Source organism: Micropterus dolomieu, linkage group LG19, assembly GCF_021292245.1.
Source record: "Micropterus dolomieu isolate WLL.071019.BEF.003 ecotype Adirondacks linkage group LG19, ASM2129224v1, whole genome shotgun sequence".
Classification (NCBI taxonomy): Eukaryota; Metazoa; Chordata; class Actinopteri; order Centrarchiformes; family Centrarchidae; genus Micropterus; species Micropterus dolomieu.
This window is the reverse complement of record NC_060168.1, coordinates 32,152,407-32,172,009: the sequence shown is the minus strand read 5'-3', so window position 1 is coordinate 32,172,009 and position 19,603 is coordinate 32,152,407. Positions and strand designations below refer to the sequence as shown.

Genomic DNA, 19,603 nt, shown 5'->3' with positions numbered 1-19,603 from the left:
GCCGGCCGAGCTCCGATTTACTGCTACTGCCAAAAACAAACACGCACACACACACACACACGCACACACACCCCTCCTTCTGTAGTGTACAGCGGCCACCACAGATAAGCTCAAATAAACAACAGACCTGGAAAAATAAATCCACCTCCCTCGCTCTCTCTCGCTCCCCGGGGACGAGAGAGGGCATCCAAAGAACGCCGCCTGTTACTATAAAGCTTCTTGACATCACACACACTCACACACACACTCTCACATACACTCGGCGATACATATAATAAACAGAGAGGAGAGGCATGGTTCCACCGGGAGGAATCACCTCTTCTATCGCTCCACACACTCCTTTTATCTACTGGCTAATGAGGAGCAGATATACACACACACACAAACACACATACACTTAAGAACCTACAGACACACACGCTCAAGAAGCCACACACACATCCTCAGGACTATGGTTTCGTCAGACCGTCTCTCAGCGAGTGTCCCACTTCCAAAACTATGGACCGCTGCTTACATCATTATGTAACGCTGTTAGTGTGTGTGTGTGTGTGTGTGTTGTTCAGCCCAGAAAGGCTTTGAACACTTAGCCTCTTTCCTCAGCGTGAAGTGGTGTAACACTACAGGCTCTAATGAGTGCGTGCGCGTGTCCAACACATGCATCCCTCCATGATTAGTCACTAAATTAGGTTTTAGCACAGTAAGCAGTAGCCAAAACAGGAAATGAACCACCTGTTGTATGTTGATACTGTAAACACCTGAAACATCTGAATTACCCCTGTAACCGTTGAAGCACCATCGTAGCCCCTCACACTGAATCCTCCTCAGTGCCTCCCGTCACCTCCTCGGGAACTGTTTGTGGTAAGACCTCATCAGTGATATCTAGTATCCGCAATACGGGGCCCGTGACCAGATTACTTTGATAGCTGCCAAAAGAAAATAATTATAGTGTCGACACGCTGGTGCTGAAACAGATACAGAGTTATGGAAGCAAATGTTACTTATATAATAACTTCCTCTTTAGTGACTGCGCCTACAGAATATAGGCACATTTTTGCAGCGGTACTTTATGTTGTGTTTGATTGAGAGCTTTTACATTTAACATTTATTCACTTAGCTGACGCTTATATTACAATTGCTAATTACGGCAGAGGTCGCACGCCTCTGGAGCAACTAGGGGTTAAATGTCTCGCTCAGGTAGGCAGCAGCGGACACAATGTGGAATTGAACCCGGGTCTTTCACAGCAAAGGCAGGCGTCTTATCCATCGTCTGTTCCATCAATACACAACTAAAAAGTTCTTAAGGAAATTCAAGAGAGTCTCTGGCTTGCTTGATACACCTCTGAAAAAGCCGTCCGAGAAAAGAGAGACTGATTCAGGAATTTCCACTGCCTGGAGATCCACGAATACAAGCATCCATAGGTTGATGTGGACCAATCGCAGGGATGTAAACACTCACACGTGCTTAATGGTGATATGTAATACGATCACAATCAATCACAATCAATTTGTTGAAAACGGAAGGATAAAATACTTACAGCAAGTGAGGACTGAGTCCTGTGCACCAACTGAGCTAATCACACACACCGTAAATGTTAAATGGTTAATTGCTGATGTTCTGGCTCACCATCTAATGAGTTCAAAAAAATTTGGCCCAATGCCGACCCCTGTTCTAAAGAATCCCAGAAACTTCCTCAGGGAATCCTAGAACCTTGCCAATTAACCCCTATGGCTTCATCGAAGATGTGGAAGCAGCAACCTTTCCCAAATAACCCATTCACTGATTCTTCCTCTTCAGTTAGTTGTGAAATGTCTAAATGACTTCACCTGTGGTAATTATTTGACGGTTGATCTAACTGACTTGGGCTTCATTTGAAAGGTGACAGTGGAGTGACAGGATATATCTGAGAGAAAACGAGCATATTAAAACTCCAGAAAATTGTCATTACAGTTAGTGCTGCAGTGCTTGGGGACCAACTAATCCTCCTCATATCATCAGTTTGATCCTACAGGCAAACTCGACTCTTTTGAGGCTGTGACGCTGCCAGAGCAGTTCTATCTTGATGTACACAGGGTGGTCAGTATCTCTGATGTTCAAACCAGCATCACTATATAACCTGGCTGCACTACAGCCCTGATCCAGGACCACATATCACCAAGTATGACGGCATCTTCCTCTAACATGTTTGTTAAGATTATAATGGAGGAGGCCTTTCTGAGGTGGAGGAAATTTCTTTTGTTACTTTACACCTGCCCCGATGTCATTTTCCTGCACCTGGTTTGACCTGCGTTGATATTTTCCTTCTTTAACACATTTGACAAGCTGCTGAGTGAGTGAAATGTCCCACTTTCAGGAGATTACCCTCCAGCACTGCGATGTGTACAGGACTATGGTCCTGGATCAGGCTGGTTCCACTGTAATACCTGTACTCAACCATTTTAGAAGAAAAAACTAACCTGCTTATTACAGTTACACACCAGAGGAAGTTTTTACTTTACGAGTAGAAGTTGCGCAACACCTTAAATGTTGTAATTTTGTAACTTCTCTCTGTCTTGCAAAATGACTCATGTCATCCCGTCAGAAACAGTTGGAACCACCTCAGAGACTCTTACCTCACGCCTCTGACCTACTATATGAACCCTAAAACCTCCTGAAGAACCCACGGGACCATGAAGCCTCCCAAATAACTTCTGGATCATCCTCAGTGACTCCTAGATCCTGCTCATTGAACCCAGGAATCCCCTGATACAAGCTTCTTCCCTCAGGCAGACGCTTCAGAGTTCCCCAGTCTCCTCGGTCCCCCTGTCAAAACCCTAATTGGCAAGTTATCCATTGCTAATGCTGCTTTTAATTTTAAACTGTACACATGTAAATTAGACACTCACAGGCCACTTTATTAGTTTAACACAAATATCCAATCACATGGCAGCAACTCAATGCATTTAGGCATGTAGACGTGGTCAAGACAACTCGCTGAAGTTCAAACTGAGCATCAGGATGGAGAAGAAAGGGGATTTAAGTGACTTTGAACGTGGCACAGTTGTTGGTGGTGCCAGACATGCTGGTCTAAGTATTTTAGAAGCTCTGCAAGAAGATCTGCTGGGATTTTCACGCACAACCATCTCACCACCTTCTGATGGCTACTTCCAGCAGGATAATGCTCCATGTCACAAAGCTCAAATCATCTCAAACTGGTTTCTTGATCGTGACAATGAGTTCGCTGTACTTCAATGGCCTCTAGGCAGCTGCTCAGGAGGTAGAGCGGAAGGTCAGCGATTCAATCCCCGGCTCCTCCTGGCTGCCTTGAGCAAGATACTGAACCCCCGAATCGCCCCAGGTGGCTGTTCCACCAGTATATGAACGTGTGAGTGTTAGTTTCTGTTTGAGCACTCGGCTCAGTGTGTGAATGGTGAATGCAGATGTAGTGTAAAAAGCGCTTTGAGTGGTCGAAAAGACTAGAAAGGCGCTATACAAATACGGAGCATTTACATTTACACAGTCACCAGATCTCAGTCCAGTAGAGCACCTTTGGGATGTGGTGAGAGATTCACATCATGTCGATATGGACAGAAAGTCTTTGAGGAATGTTTCCAACACCTTGTTGAAAGTATGCCACGCAGAATGAAGGCAGTTCTGAAGGCAAGAGGGGGTCCAACACGGTACTAGGAAGGGGTACCTAATAAAGTGGCTGGTGAGTGCATAACTAGGCTGAAGAGGCTGCTTACTTGTACTGCACATACTATGTACACCATTACGATGACTACAGGGATATTGTAAAACAGACTGTGTGCATGGAGTTTGGATTTGTACCGTTTCTATGATATTTGTATTTAGTGTTTGTGTCCAAGACAAACTTACTTCTTATCAAGGACTCCACCTTAGGAGCCCCTAAAACCTCTATTTCACATCAGACCCCTCAATGACCCCTGCAACCCAATTCAGTGAACCCTGAAACCTCCAAATTACACTTGGACTTCCTCAGTGACCCCTAGAACCTCCCTGATGATCACATGGACCTCCTCAAGGAACCCTAGAAGTTAACCCCTTAAACTCGTTAAACACCCGCTGACCCCTCAACCCACTGGACCTCTTCATAATGCAGCGGGACTTCCAGAAGAACACATCCTGAACCTGTCAAAGAACCTGCTCAGTGGCTCTAGGAGCTTTCTAAATGTAATTTAAGTCATATTTTGGTATTTTTTGTGTGTTAATATAGTACTATAGTATCTTATGTTCGTGTAGATATAGTTAATAGTTAAGATGCTGAACCCACGGTGCTGCTGGAAATCTCTAAATCTTTGGACATGAAGGCTTCACAGTTTGAGGAAAAAGAAAAAATACTGTATGCAAGAGTTTCCACAGTCCACAGTTATTTCCTGGGAGTTTCTGACAGGCAGGAGGAGAACTGCTGGCCCCCCATCATCACCCACTGGAGAGAGGAGGAGAAGGGGGGGATGATGGAGTAGGGGAAGGGTGAGAAAAGAAGGGAGGGAGGATCCCTGTGGAGGAGAGAGGGGAGTCGGGGAGCGGAGGCCTCTTGTAGGAGAGTAGGTGGATGGAGGAGGAGGCAGTTGGAGGCAATGCGCTTCACTGAGGAGAACACACGACACTCCCCCCTTCTTCCTTTCTTTTTCCTCTTTGCTTCATCTTTAAAGTAAAACTATCTCACCAATTTCACATCAAAGGAAAAGTCTTCTCTTTACTCTGCGTCCTAATGTTCCCCCTTTTCCATCTTTCAAAATTAGACATATTCTACTCCTCACATGAGTAGTTAAGGTATATGTTATATGAGTTATATGAATGGATCTCCGGTATTAAGGCTAAAGTTTTGTTTATAAGCGGGTTCACTCACTTTAATGTACAAAACTTTTCTGGGGGCCAGACGTATAAAAAGATGCATACACAGAAACCTCATGCACAAACCAAAGGACAGTCGCAATGTGCTCATATTCCACACATGTATAGCCTACACATCATTTTCTAACGTGAGATGGTAATGCGGACATGGATGTAGAGATCATATCTACTGTGCAACATTATTCTCGTAAGCAGTGACTCAAACTCAGTGTGTCTTCACAGCTAACGATGTTACACCATGCTAATCAAAGGTGCATCATACAAGTTATTATTATGGCTGTTTGCTCAGTTTTATTCTGCATTTGGGGTTTTTCCTGCATCTATGAACTTTTCATCTTATGCTTTACTTAAAAAAAAAACTTTACAAATTCTGTTTCATGTGAGTGCTGAACTAAATTCTTCCTGCTTTATTTATGACATTTGAACGTGATCTGAATTCGATCTGACCCAGCTAGAAGGCGCACTCTGCAGGTTTGGGTTAAAAAACTCCTGTGGCCAGGTGTGCTTTGCATGCTGGGATGCAGATGGGGGAAGTCACCAGTTGCTTGTAGCTCACCTAGCAAATAAAGTACATTGCCTTCTTTGAAGAGGTACCTTCTTCTTGTGTGTGCTTTTGTCCCAGACACATCTAACCGATGAGCGAGTGACAGTAAATATGCACACGCTGCTTTAAGTGATGCATTCTGGTTTGTTTTTTTTTCCTCTGTGAAAAGAAACAAACCAAGTTCCCTCCAACTCATCCACTGATTCAGACCAGAGCAAATTAACTATATGTTTGAAAACGCCCTCTGTCCATCTATGACTAACTGTGCGAGTGGAAATCAGGCTTGTGAACACGTGCACACTTTCACAATAACTGAGATTAATGCCTGTGCACGGCTTTATAAATCTGGGGGGAAAAAGTACATATGCGTTTTCCTGCATCTGGCATGTTCGCAGCCCACATTTCTGTAACTTAGAATCATAAAGAGATGACACATACCTTCATTTAAATCCCTCTCCCCGTGAGATCAGGCTTATCTAACGCCTAACACATTATAACAGACGTGTAACTGCAGCGTTGGAGATGCTGACGTCGTCCTGCATGCTGAACCGTTTCTGTTTTTTATCTTGAAATCAAAACTGGTGGCTGATGAAGAGCTGAGATAGAAAACATCACTGACGCTCTGCCTCATATGCCTCTGTGTGTGTGTGTGTGTGTGTGTGTGTTGTGCAGCAATTACTACAGCTCTCAGACTGATGCAATCAGCAGATAAAGATGTTGAGCGTGTGTGCGCTCAGATACCGCATGTTTGCATGTGTTAGGGAGATGAGTGCACCGCTCACATGCAATGTGTTTTTTAATGTGTCTATATGTTTTGTATGCTGCTCCACAAATTGCCTCTCGGAGGACATTAAAGTTTTCTAAGTCACACACACACACACACACACACACTTCATAAATCAGCTTGTTATCCAGCAACCATCAGTGTCAGGCAGCAGATTCCTCTCTCTTTGTACATCCTCTCTTTGTCTCTCTTCCATTTCCTACCTTTCTCTTCACTTCCTCCACTGTCTAACTTTCTCTCTCTCTCTCTACATCTCTCTCACCACAAACACACATGCAATCAAATCCCTCAAACTACATCCTCCTCCCCTCTGGTCTTCGCTCTCAGATTTGGTTTTCCACCTCTTTCCATCAGTCCATCACAGACAGGAAGTGGGTGCATTAGCAGGGCGAAGACAGACTGATGGAATTAACATCCATTATCTGACCATTTACAGGACAGACAGCAGGATGAAAGAGGGAGGAGGAGGAGGAGGAGGACCAGAACTGAAATTTTAAGAGATCTCACCACACCGAGCTTCGTCTCTGCTCTCAGCTCTGCAGAACAAACCACAGAAGCATGTTTGTTTTGTCTGTGTGTGCAGTTTGGGCACAGCGAGGCAGAGGTCGACCAAACACCAGAGCTGAGGGGTGTCTGGCCCGAAAGATAGCCCCTTTTAAAAAGTTAAAGTTTTGTTTTCCTTTATTTTTCTTATGGTTAACAAATTGAATGAAAATACCAAAAAACCCAACGTGTCAATCCATGTCTCAATCAACATGTTCTCACTCCCGACTGCCTCGCTTTTCAACGCGCTGGGTACCCCTTTAGCGTAATTTTTGTTGTTGGCCGTCATGTTAGCAACGCTTAGCAACAACAAATATGCAACATCCGGTTAGACTTTCAAAATAAAACGCTAGCGTTTCGCAACATCGCCATTTTGAAATGGCACATTGTTAAAGCGTTGCAATTTGGTTCAGTTTAGGCAACAAAACTACTTGTTTAAGGTAAGGAAAAGATCATGTTTGGGTTAAAATAACTACGTAGGTCAGTTAACACGTAAGTTAACTAACGTCTCTTTCATAACTTACGCAATTTACATAACTTGCGTAACTTAAATAAAAATATCTAATGTTGACTTTTTGTTTCACACGGGACACAAACCCCGCTCTCCTGGTTTAAAGTCCGGGTTCTGGCCCTCCATCCACCTCCTTACTTAGTCTTTTCTGTTTAATATCTTATACCTGCCTTTACCCTAAAGAACTGACGCTACAGGGCTTCCTCCACGGCGTTGACCTATGACGCTAAAGGGATCCCCAGTGCGTTACAAACGGACGCCGATGGGTCTGGACCATGTGTCCATGTGTGACGAGTTGGGGAGTGAGAACGGGTTGTCTCAATACTTCCCTGTGTCTATGGCTCCCAGCCCAAAGCCCATTGGTTCCTACCTAAGGTGTAAAGCTTTGAAAACAGCTAACAAATAAATAATTTCATATTTTTATGAAAAGGCTTAATATTTCATAAAACATGTGGACACTGAAGTTTTTTTACAAATGTTACTGAAAGTGGCGGATTAATTCACATGTGGCGCTCCAGTCAGTATTTCCAGCAGCAAGACGGTGCATGTGGGATCGACTCTGTGACCAATCTTTTCATTGGATTTATTAAAAATAAGATACAGTATAATACAAAATATAGTATTATTATTAGAGCTTTTATTTTTGAGGTTGAGGTCCTCGTCCACTGGAAAGGCCATGTCATATTTTCTAGAAACCATTTTGAAGTTCAGCAAAATGTCATCCACCTGTGTTTACTGTGGCAGCAGCAACGTTCCTGCTCGACCTCGTCTCAAAAACGCATGAACATGAAGACAAAATGATGTTGCAGGCACGTTTCATGGGGACGGGAAAAGCGAAGAAAAATCTTGTGAAGCTACATCATCGCTGCCATCCACTACCATCCGGAGGTTAATAGTGTAAAACATTTTTTAATAAATCAAAATGTGACCTTCCTCAAGCAACAGTGTGCAGCAGCACTAATGTAAGTAGAACACACTACAGTGAGCCCAAGTCTGTGTGTCACATGTCATGAGAATCAAGATTATATCTGGATTACGTCCAGATTATATTACTATAGATTTAGAAATCTACTAGGATGCATTAAGAACAAATTGAAAATGCACAGAGCACTTCAGCAGACACAGTCTGACCACGTGTTATTTAAGTGCAAATGCATCCATCCCTACAAATAGCACCAAATGCTAAGTGTATAGCGTCACATGATGTTGCCATCAGGGATCCACCATATGAGTGAAGTAGTTTCAAACATGGCGGCCCGTTTGACTGAACTGCAACCTGCTGTGTGAGACAATCTAACTCTGATCACTGCATTTTTCTCCAACTTTAAAATAAGAAATTTAACACAGGCTGTAAGTTTGGAAGCAGCTAATGTAATTTTTGGAAACACAGTGACAACGCAGGATCTTGCTTTTCAGATGGATGAAATTAGTTTTTACATGCAGAAAGTAGCAATGGAAATTCTGACTAAGAGAAGACGCACATCTGCTGAGTGCTGAGGGTAAATAAACTGTGGTTAAACGCTGCAACCAGTTTGAAGGAACAGACAGAGTGAGTCTGAGGTCAGTCTGTTTGTTCCTGCAGCTCTTCCTCAATCTGTCTGAAGCACTTGAGATCTGAGCGATCAACAATCAGTCACACAACTAAATGATCGATACTGTCTGCAGCAGTAAACAACTAGGCTAAACAGCCTGCCAAAGAGACAGAACAAACTAAACTGAGATGCAGAGCTGAACCTAAAACTAATTAGGACAAACATATTGTGCTGTTTGGTTAATAATTGCTCAACTAACCGTTTAAACTTTATTTATGTCCAGCTGTGTTTTGCATGTTTGGAGCCCGGATTGTGCCCACTCCTAGAGAACAGAGTCATCAAATATTTTGTTTTAAATTAGGGATGCACCGAAATGAAAATTCTTGGCCGAAGCAGAATTTAATAGAAAAACCTTCCCGAACAAGGTTTTTTATATTTATTTTGCCAGTTTTTTACCACTGCATAAATTAAATAATCAAAATGTGCTTTTTACTCTGTGTTTCCCACAGGATTTGGAGAGACTATGGTGGGGGGGGTCCGAGGCCCGAGAGGGTCCTGTAAAGTAAATTACATTCATCAAGTCCGACCCAGTTTGATAAATAATGTTGTATGTGGTTCTCGTCCGGCGTAACATGAAGACTTCAAAGCCTCTCTTCATACTAAAGAGACAAACTGACAGGATAAAGTCTCTAACCTGCCTGTCAGCTCGCTCTGGGCCGTTTCGGTGGATTTACCTTAAAGGCTTGAATATGTGTGCACTCCAAATGTAGGCGCGGCTAGCTTATTCGCCTTCTCGGTTCTTTTCTAAGAAAATCAGCCACAGATGGAGTGGATGTGCTGGGAGACAATTCAGCAGAACAGCGTCTGCAAACGGCGACTTTTGGGTCTTTCTCGGACACTTTAAAATGCTTCCACACTGCCGGCATGTCAACGTAAGTGTTAAAGTGTAAAAATTTACTCTGTCTTTTGACTTACTAGGCCGAACACCGAAAGTGCTTTTTTTTGCTATTCGGTTGCCGAACATTCGGTGCTTTCATTGTAAATGCAGACTTAAATCGAGTGATTTTTCAATGGGGTTTGGTTTGACACAACACGGGGACGGATCAACTCACAGCAGGAAAGTTTTGAAAAAGTCAAAACAACCGTGAAAGAGTGGTCGGCTTATCGCAGAAATAAAGGTTTACATTTTGAGTAAAGTGTATCTGTAGTGGTGTGTTAATCCTCAAAAGACTAGCTGTAATCTGTTGACCTCTCTGCTGGTACAACACACACACACTCACTAACACACACTCACTAACACACACTTCCTTGGGAAAATACCTGAAGCGAAAACATGTTTGACCATCAAAGTGGAAGATTGTACACAACCACCATCCTCTCACACTGCAACACACACAACAACAACACAACCCTGACCTCATTCCAGTGTGTACGAGGAGATGCAGCCACTTACACACTCTCCTGCTCTTTATCACCATCTCACACACACACACACACACACACAGGGTGGCAGTAGCCTGTAGGCGTGCGAGCAGCTGGGAATAATTGTGTTTACAGATGGCATACGTACGACCTGTGGGTTGAGAGAGAGACAGAGAGAGGCGGAGAGAGAGTTGGTCTTCTCGCCCTCACAAAAGAAGAGAGGGATGACATTTACACTGAACCTCTCTCTCTCTCTCTCTCTCTCTCTCTCTCCACTTTCTATTTTATTTTTTTTTTGCCAGTTTCAACTATTTCACTTCAGTTAGCTTAATTGGGATAAGTGGTAACGAGGCGTTAACAGCCGAGGCAGAATAATGAACAGTGAGCGTTAGTAAAGAAGAAAAAAATAACAAAGACGGTGGCGTGTTTAGATGCGTGTCTAATGAATCATTTGGCTCCAGAAAGCAGGTAAATTGAGTACTTTATTTATACCAGAGGGAAAGCTTTAAAAGTAAAACAATAAACGCTACAGTATATCATGATCTAATTTCTATATTATAGGTGTAAGGCAGTGTGGGAAACACTCAGAGGGTGCTGTGCACTGTGCCGTTCAATGTATGTAGCTACAAAAAACACACAAGTATATACCTTAAAGAATAAGAAAACATTTTAAAACATGTCCCCTAGGTGCTGATGTATTTTTAGCTCTCATCTTTGTTTGTTTAAGGACTGTAAGGTTGTTGTTTTTAGTTAAGCTGCAGGGGTTAAACGTAATAATTAGCCCACAACTATGACCCCTTTCCTGTTTTTTCATATCCATGCTGCAATACGTCTTTTCCTAAACCTAACAAAGTACTTTTTTTTTATGCCAAAACCTAATCAAACTGCATATGTACCACATATTAAAAAGACATACTGGTATAATAATAATAATAATAGGTATTTTATGCCCTGAGATGCGTTGGACTGAGAGACACATACAGGTAAAATTAATACGCGTCCTCGTTGACAGAAAATCTTTAGTACTTGCTGTCTTATTTAAAGTCAAACTGTATTATGGTTCATTTAAAGTAAAGCATGATTATAGTATGAGTGTGATTCAGTGGGGTCAGAGAGCATTTCACACAATCTGCTAACAAGCTAACAGCTAACAACAATAGTCCATCCTGTTTGTTGTTAACAGCATGTTAGTCATTTTTTACTACAGAGTCACCATCCTAGCGTCACGTTACCAAATAAAAACTGACACCGTTCGCTGCTAATTTGGGTTATGAGTAGGTTAAAAAAAATGAAAAGTAAAAGTTTGCATGTTCCTTGCTAAACTGGCTTCAAACAAAAAATAAAAGTAAAGTAAAGCACACAAGTTGTGTGTGTTGTGTGTGTGTGTAGCATCTTAAGATAGCAGCTAACTAACAGCAAATATAAAAGGGCCTCCACTAGAAACATTTTTACTACTCGGTTTTCTTCATTACAACAGTGTCAACACGCTGATGTTGTAGTAATAATACATTATAGCTTAATGTCTGAGTTGGAGTGTAACAAGTAAAGTTACACCAACGCTATTGAGTTGAAAGCCAGTAGCCATCATGGAAGCCACACAGTTTTATTTAAGATTTCAGTATTTCTAAATAACAATGATAAAAACACGCTAACAAGAGTTGTACATTTGGCTGCAGCTAGATTATTATTATTATTATTGTGTTTAACTGGCTTCAAACACATCAAAAATAAAGCAAAAAACACATTTATCTGTGTTGTGTTTAGACTCTCTGTGGTGATGTAGCATCATTTACACCTTTTAGCCACAACAATAATGTTAATGAAGCCTTCGCTAATACGTTTTAGTGTTTCTATATATAAAAAAAAAAATGCAGCAGAGGTGTAAGACTGTCAACACGCTGAACCATGACGTTCAAATGTGAAGCTGGGAACACTTAGTATGTGTGTTGTGTAGCATCATTAGCATCTCCAGGCTAAGTGTGCTGCCATTCCCATAACCTGTTCAGGCTGTTCCTGTAAATGATGAACAGGGAAAGACATGAAAAAAATCAACACGCTAACACGCCGATGACATGCTGACAAAATGCTTACTGCTGGAGACAGAGGGAGTGTATTGTGTTAGCGCACTCCCTGCTAGCCTCCCTCTGTGGATCTATAAGTGGAGCTGATGGAAGGTTGGACTCGGCATGATTTACATAATTGGGATGTTAATTCGTTAAGCCCTGGGAGTTGATTATGTTGCATATTGATTGTGTTGTGCTGCTGTGAGGTCACACACCTCTTTAACGGAGGTATAGCCTACGCAGCGCAGGGAATTGTGGGAGTCTGATTAAAAATACGACGTTAACATTCCTGCTGACACACTGTGCAGAGTGTGTGTGTGTGTGTGTGTGTAATAACCACATGTGTGTCTGCTGATGGATGGAGGAGGTGAATGGAGGAGTAGACGGAGGGGGAAACTCCACCTGGTCTTACCGTTCTCCGGGTGCTCCATCTCGCCGATGCTGCCATCAGGCGTGGTCCGCTCGTAGTGGTCCTCCGGGAGCGCCAGCGGCCCGATCCGCGGCCCTGACGACGACTTGGAGCTGGGCGTCTCCGACTCCTCCAGGCCGCTGTCGTAGTAGCTGTGCTGGGACGCGTCCTGCAGGTCCTGCGCCTGATTGGCCGTGGAGAAGGTCACTCGGCGGTGGGGGAGCTGTGATTGGCAGATAGAGAGACGGAGAGGGCAGGATTAGGTAAGTTTTTCGAGCATTAAAAGCCGGTAATGACACTTTAAGTTAAAATTAACATAATATGAGGTGGTTTTGTTAGAAATCACTTTCAGTTTGATGCAGATGAAGCAGTTTAAATGATTAAAGACATCAAGTAGAAGCCCGGCTATAAAAATAACTTCAAAGAAGTCATTTAGACACAGCGACTGGATCACTTTCCAAAAACTTTCATTGCTTTGCACTCTGTTCTCAAACTCACTGATTTGATTTTTTCACTTTAATTTTTACTCGTCAAACCACAAGAATCAGTCAACTTTCATCTCATCATCACAGATCTCATTTCATCCCATCACTGCTTTCATGTCATCTTTCATTTTACATCATATGATTATCTCATCTCGTCTCTTGGTTTTATTTAAAAACCAGCCAGACGTCGACGTTAACGTCCGTGTCTGACCGACACTAAATGCAGCCTCACGGCCACAAATCTTAATCATAACGATGAAATGGGTCTTTATAAGAACAACTGACGGGCTAAAACATTTGGACTGCTCCCCACCACTGTAAAGTAAAAGCTGTCTTTACTGTAGCTTCACACGAGGTTTCTCCACAAGCCAGTTTGTCATTGCAACTGCAGAAAAAAACACCTAAAATAATTATAAAAACATCAGAACAAAACATTACAAGTGTGTAGCTGCATGAAAACTTGCAATTTAAGCTCTTAAGACGAGACCCCACAATCCCAAATGATGATTTAGCAACTATTATTACTGTACTTTCATAAAATGTACAAAACAATCTTGAATAATATATATCAATATTATTTTTTGTCTATTTTACACCAAGTTCCTCAACTTCAGATCGTAAAAATTTCATCTGTGTTAGTCCTTTTAAAACTGTCCGTAGTGAATCTTACATAATTTGAAAGTTGTTTTCAAGTCATATTTCTGGCCCTTCAAAGCAGTTAGAGCGTCATAATTTCACATACTGTTTTTTTGAATATCTTTTATCGTTCTCATTTTATGTGGCATTTTATCTGTGAAATAGTGGGAAAAAAGGGGCGTCACACATTTGACTGGTCTATTTTCAGTAAATTAGATATGCAAATCAATGCATATGTAATTAATTTTATACATTACATACAAATTTTATTGATTTTTTTTAATGCTACTATTATGTATACTTATGATTTTCATTCTGAAAAGACAGTTTAGAAAACCGTGGTGTCATAACTTCACTCTATTTATACATACGTTTATATTAGATATGAACATACGTATTAATACAAAGAACCACCACATTAAGAACTTTTTCATTATATTTAAGTTTTAAAATAAGGGGCTCCCCGGTGCCCGAGGGTTAAAGGGCCAAAACATGAATTGCAAGGTCGCCGGTTCACATCTCCACTTTTTTCTTGGTCATAAAATGCCCCAAAATAATAAAAAAATAAACTCTAGAAAGTCACTAGAGGATCTTAACCGAGTTTTAAAACGTGGGATACCACAGACGTAACGTTTTAATATTTTAATCCTAAGAACGCACACACCAGACGGTTCAGTCCGGACGCAGGACCACACACTCTGCGTTTACACTAAACGGTTTCAGAGTGGCGGTGCTGGTGGACTTGGGATCCCACAGAATCTCGCGTGATCAAACGTGACTTCAGACAGAAACAAACATGGAGGCAGACTGTCGTCGTCAGCTGGTTGACCTTGTTTGTTGCTGTGTTTTGCACAGAACAAAAAAAAGAAGAGAATCAATCTGTGGACGGAGGCGATTAACGGAAAATAGGTGTGAAAAAACATTTTCGTTAAGCGAAAGAAAAAGAAAACGATAACTGAAACTGTATCGTCTGTTTGCAATACTAACTAGTATAAACTAAAGTTAGAGAGTAAATGTCTTTAGTAATATTTAAGGTGGATATGAAATCTATCTTCCAAATTTCTAAGCTGTGCCGGTTTTTAGTCCACGGCCCTCGCCTGGCATCATGGCGCCGAAAGTCTGGAGAAATCGGGAGAGTCCCAAAGACTAAAACTAATAATTAAAGAAAATAAACTCAAATTTAAAACAAAAATTCTTCATGCAATAAAAATAAAAACTACTAATTAAAATGGAAAACTTTAAAAGCCTTGCTGTGGATCAACTCGAGGCTGAGAAGAGGAAATGAGCAGCTTTGTACATTTTACAGCGCGAGCAGATCCCCAACACGCTGGTGACGCTTCCCTGTCAGCTCGCTCTCATTGGCTGTTACGGGTTTCTTATCGGAGGCTCCCTGACGTTTGATAATGAGCCTCTGATCCAGTCGGCGACCTTCAGATTCTGCCCGTAAACGCCTCACACTACAGAATCATTTGGATAATCTGCCCCAACCGGCCTCGGGAACGCGTCTGCGACTGTCAGGAGGGCGAATGGGACCCTAAATATAAGTCCAATCATCCTGTAGCGTGCGGCCAGCATCGGTTATATGTGTTTGTATGTTTCTGTCATGAAGCACATTGTTTTAATAAAAGCAGCAGGCTGAACACATTTACTTTACTGCTCCATTTACTCTGCATTTCTGGGGGTGGAAGGTAGCTGTCTGACACGTGTGTTTGATGGTTTTGTAATTAAAATACAATTAGTCTCCCTATAGCGCTGCAGGGACGCCACACACACACACACACACACACACACACACACACACACTGCGCAAATACAGTGAGTGCTGCCAAATAAACTGCGTCCTAATTCAAAAAGGCACACAGTGTGCGGTCAAACATTTCAATTACACACACATTCCCTCTCTCTCACCAACCTGACCGGACCGTGCTGATAAAGAGCAGCATCCCTGGCTCGGCAGATACTCCGTCACCATGGCAACTAGGCGCCGTCAGGACCCTGAACCAGCAGAACCAGCAGATCGACGCTCATCACACGGAAACAGCCCGGGTTTAATGCCTTTATCTAGGGGGTGCTGGCTCTAGTAAGTATTTCTTGTGCTGGGACTCAAACCCGCAACCAGCAACGAGGCCGCATGGTAATACGTACAGGCTCCGCTGACCATTACAGTTAAATATTTAAAATACAATTTACACTCTACAGCTGCTGCATGGTGACGGCTCGCCATACGTTTTCTCTCCTCACTCTGGGACGTTTCGGCTGAACGGATTAAAAAAATATCTGTAGTTGTGCAGCGTGCCGGTGGAAAAAAAACAGCCTGAATTAATGTCAGAGTCATGGAAAACGTACAAAATTGAAACCACACTGGAGCTGTCCTTTCAACTGTGTGGACACAATGTGCTGGTGACGCATCAAAAGCCCAGATCCCTGGTGCTTCCAGCGACAGGCTCCTCTCCAGGTAAACACATTCAGATGTTCAGCTGGACTCGCAGCAGACTCACTCTTCCTGTCTTTATTCTCAGTTCAGAGAGGTCACCATTTGTTTTTGTTTTTTTGTGTATCGGGATAAAACCAGAGGTATTGTGTAACGCGAGCAAGTGTTTTAACCCAACCGAACTGTCATTTGTATGTTTTTCTTTTCACCACATCTGTGTTTGCTCACTCTGCAGCTCCTGGGTGGGATTTTCCCACCATCACTGTCCACAGCACATTCACATTTTCCAGATTTCAGAGCTCCTCGCCAGCACGTGAAGGCAAGATTAACTCTCCAACCGCATTATCACATAATAATTAGGTAACTCGCAAAACTAGAATTTCATCAGGCCGACTGCTTCACTCGCTCCCCTGGATCATCCTTTCAGTTTAAAATCTAAGAGACCTATGAAGCTCACACCTTTGATACCAGTCACTAATCACCATCTCTTAAATCAATTTAATCAATCAATTTTTGCATGTATAGGGCTCCACGGTCAAGTTAGCAATAAGAAATATGTAATGTCCGGTAGGTTTTTCAAAATAAAACTAGTGAAGCGCAATTTGGTTAGGTTTAGGCAACTAAAATACTTTTTTAGTTTTAGGAAAAGATCATGGTTTGGGTTAAAATAACCAGAGCCTGACTGATATGGGATTTTTAAATCCGATACCGATTTTTGATATTTGAGATTTTGAAAATCCGATAGCCGATATATCGGCCGATATTGTTTTTTTCACCCTTATTTTAAGAAACACATGACATAAACAAAGATTATCCCTAAAATGTTGTCATGTTGAGAACATACCAAGATACCCTGAAATAATAACGCAGAATAAAAATAAACTTTTTTTTTTGTGACAAATAGTACTTTGAACAAAAGTACAACAATATATATCAAGGTTTTGATAAATAAGAGTCAAATAAAACTGCAGAAAAAAATTTTAAATATCTGATTTGTTATAAATTATAGAGTACAACTACTAATGAACATTAAAGTAAGTAGTGTATTGTGGGGGCCAACAGAAACTAAAAATTACAAAAATTTCCCATACTCTACTACTACGAATAATAACCTTTATATAATAATAATAATAATAATAATGATAAACAGGGCTCTCCAACATAGTCAAATTATATATACATACACTTATTAGGCCTACCTTACATATAATCTGCCACAATGACTACTTTAATCATTTCTGAGCTGCTTGACTGTAACTACAGACAAGCAGCTCGCAGATATATTTAGAATATGTCAAACGCTATAGTTTAATCGCTCATTAACGTCAGCGCCCTTCCACTGATAAACACGGCTTTGTGGCTAATTTAACCTCAGCCATCGTTAGCTGCTGTAAGTTATGTTAAATAATATTTAGAAGTAATGAACTAGGGAGAAATGAGAGGACCGTTCACTAGAAGTGCAGCACGGTTTCAGAAGAAATCTACAATCACGTCTGTCAGCGTAACGTTAGCCTCCACCACCCGCCTGCTCTAACATGAAACATCCTGCTGTGACCCGGGAGAGTGCAGTGAAAAACGGGAGTCTGGTATGAATGTTTTCCGCCAACAACTCACCGTGAACAGTGAGTGTGAGCGCTACCAGGAGTTGGGGAGCTCCTCACTGTAGCGCCGGTCAGCTGATGTTTTGTTCAACAGGCTGCAGCTCGCCCTCTGGTGGGCAAACTATGCAAACGCTCATGACCTGAGGGAAGGATCCGACTCTGTTTCTATATATAATAGTCATATATCAGCGGTTATAAACGCCGATGCTGATATATCTGAAAGTTGCTTATATCAGCCGATAATATCTGCAAAACGATAAATCGGTTGGGCTCTAAAAATAACAACATAACTAATCTGACTTAAGTAACGTAACTAAAAAGAATCATTGTTGACTTCCTTTCACATGGGTGAAAGTCCAGGTTCTGAACCACACATCCACCCTAACCACCTCCTTTTTTCAGACATGTTATTCATACACCACACCTACTTTTAGCGTTCAAAAATGACGCTACAGGGCTTCCCAGTGCTTTACAAACCGACTCCAAAGGGCCTCGATATGCGTCTATTTGAGACAACTTGGGAGCAAGTCATATAATCATAAAGTCGCTCCTGATTGAAATAAGATTCCCGGCAAACTTTGTTCAACAAAGTGTCGTGTCCGTGGACAAAAATAAAATGGTCCCTGTCAGACAGATGAAAACTTTACACGCTACCTGCGTCTTGTGTTAGAAAAGTTTTAAAGGTTACACACGGTGCTGAAAAGTGAACGTTTGTTTAGATATCTACATCCCACATATCTGTTGTTTAACAGCATTCAGACGACAATTTTTAAATGTACGACTGTACTGAAACTGAAGGTTGAAAAAGCAAAATGAAAAATGCTTGCTTTGGAAAATGTTTGGCTGTGAAGTAAAGCACATTTGATTGTTTTGAGCTGAAACACGCATGTTTAATTTAAAAGAAGACAGAAGTGGTTTTCAGTGTTGAACAGCCAGTTTCTCTTCCTCGCCGAATTCCCAACACAAATGAAACCGAACACATTCACAAAGAACAAACATTTCCGTTGCCAAATATTCAGATTGGTCCCTACCTGAGACCCTGCAGCGGCCTCACAGTTAAATGTGTGTGTTAGGAAAAGCAGCGTGGCAGTTTGTGTTATTAATAACCGCTACCAGCCTCCTCTGCTCTGTTTGCTGGGTGAGCATTAGGAAATAAATCACATCTCTCTCTCTATATATATTTATTTATACACACATGAAGAGAGAAATGAATCGGATCAAATCGTCTCGATCCCTCTCTCGCCTGCCTGTCACCTCCAGCACACCCAAACACGCCACACACACACACACACACTCTGCAAAACCGCTGTTTCTTCTGCCCTTTTTGTACTTCAGCATGTGTGTGTTTCCTGGAAATAGAAGTGCCATCTCAGCAGGTTGCACCATGGGAAAGTAGAGCAGATCAGAGGGGAGGAATATAAAGACCAACCAACATGCAGAACAACCTCCAACTCAGCCTCCGCCCGCCCGCCCGCCATCTTGCGCCCGCGCAGGACGTCCTCTTGTTGTAAATCGCCGCCATGTGGAGGACAAAATGGCCACCACGTGCCTGACAGCACGGCCCCCTATTTCCTCTCTAATCTCAACCTCGAACTTTAAGAGAGGCGGCCAGACCCCGACAACGAGGAAGCCGCCTCCACCGCAGCAGGAGGTGATGCTTTAGACGTAAAAACCTGCCGACTGACGGCGTTCTGGGATCGAGAATCATTGATTTAGAAGATTCACTGTTACTTTCGGTGACGGATGGCGCCATTCAACAGCCGGAGAAAGAAAGAAAGCCAAGAGGC

The 19,603-nt window shown here is 42.2% G+C and overlaps 1 protein-coding gene across 5 annotated transcripts in view; it reads right to left on the bottom strand.

Annotated features, from left to right (window-relative positions):
- The window catches only part of pcdh1b (protocadherin 1b), a 220,269-nt gene that overhangs the window by 98,182 nt on the left and 102,484 nt on the right, over window positions 1-19,603 (bottom strand). For 4 of the 5 annotated variants that reach the window (XM_046030257.1, XM_046030259.1, XM_046030260.1 and 1 more), the window contains one exon: window positions 12,667-12,886. In XM_046030257.1, coding sequence (XP_045886213.1) covers window positions 12,667-12,886 — 220 coding nt within the window. Of the gene's footprint in view, window positions 1-12,106; window positions 12,205-12,666; window positions 12,887-19,603 lie in introns of those variants that run through there. The other variant, XM_046030261.1, reaches the window with a different exon arrangement.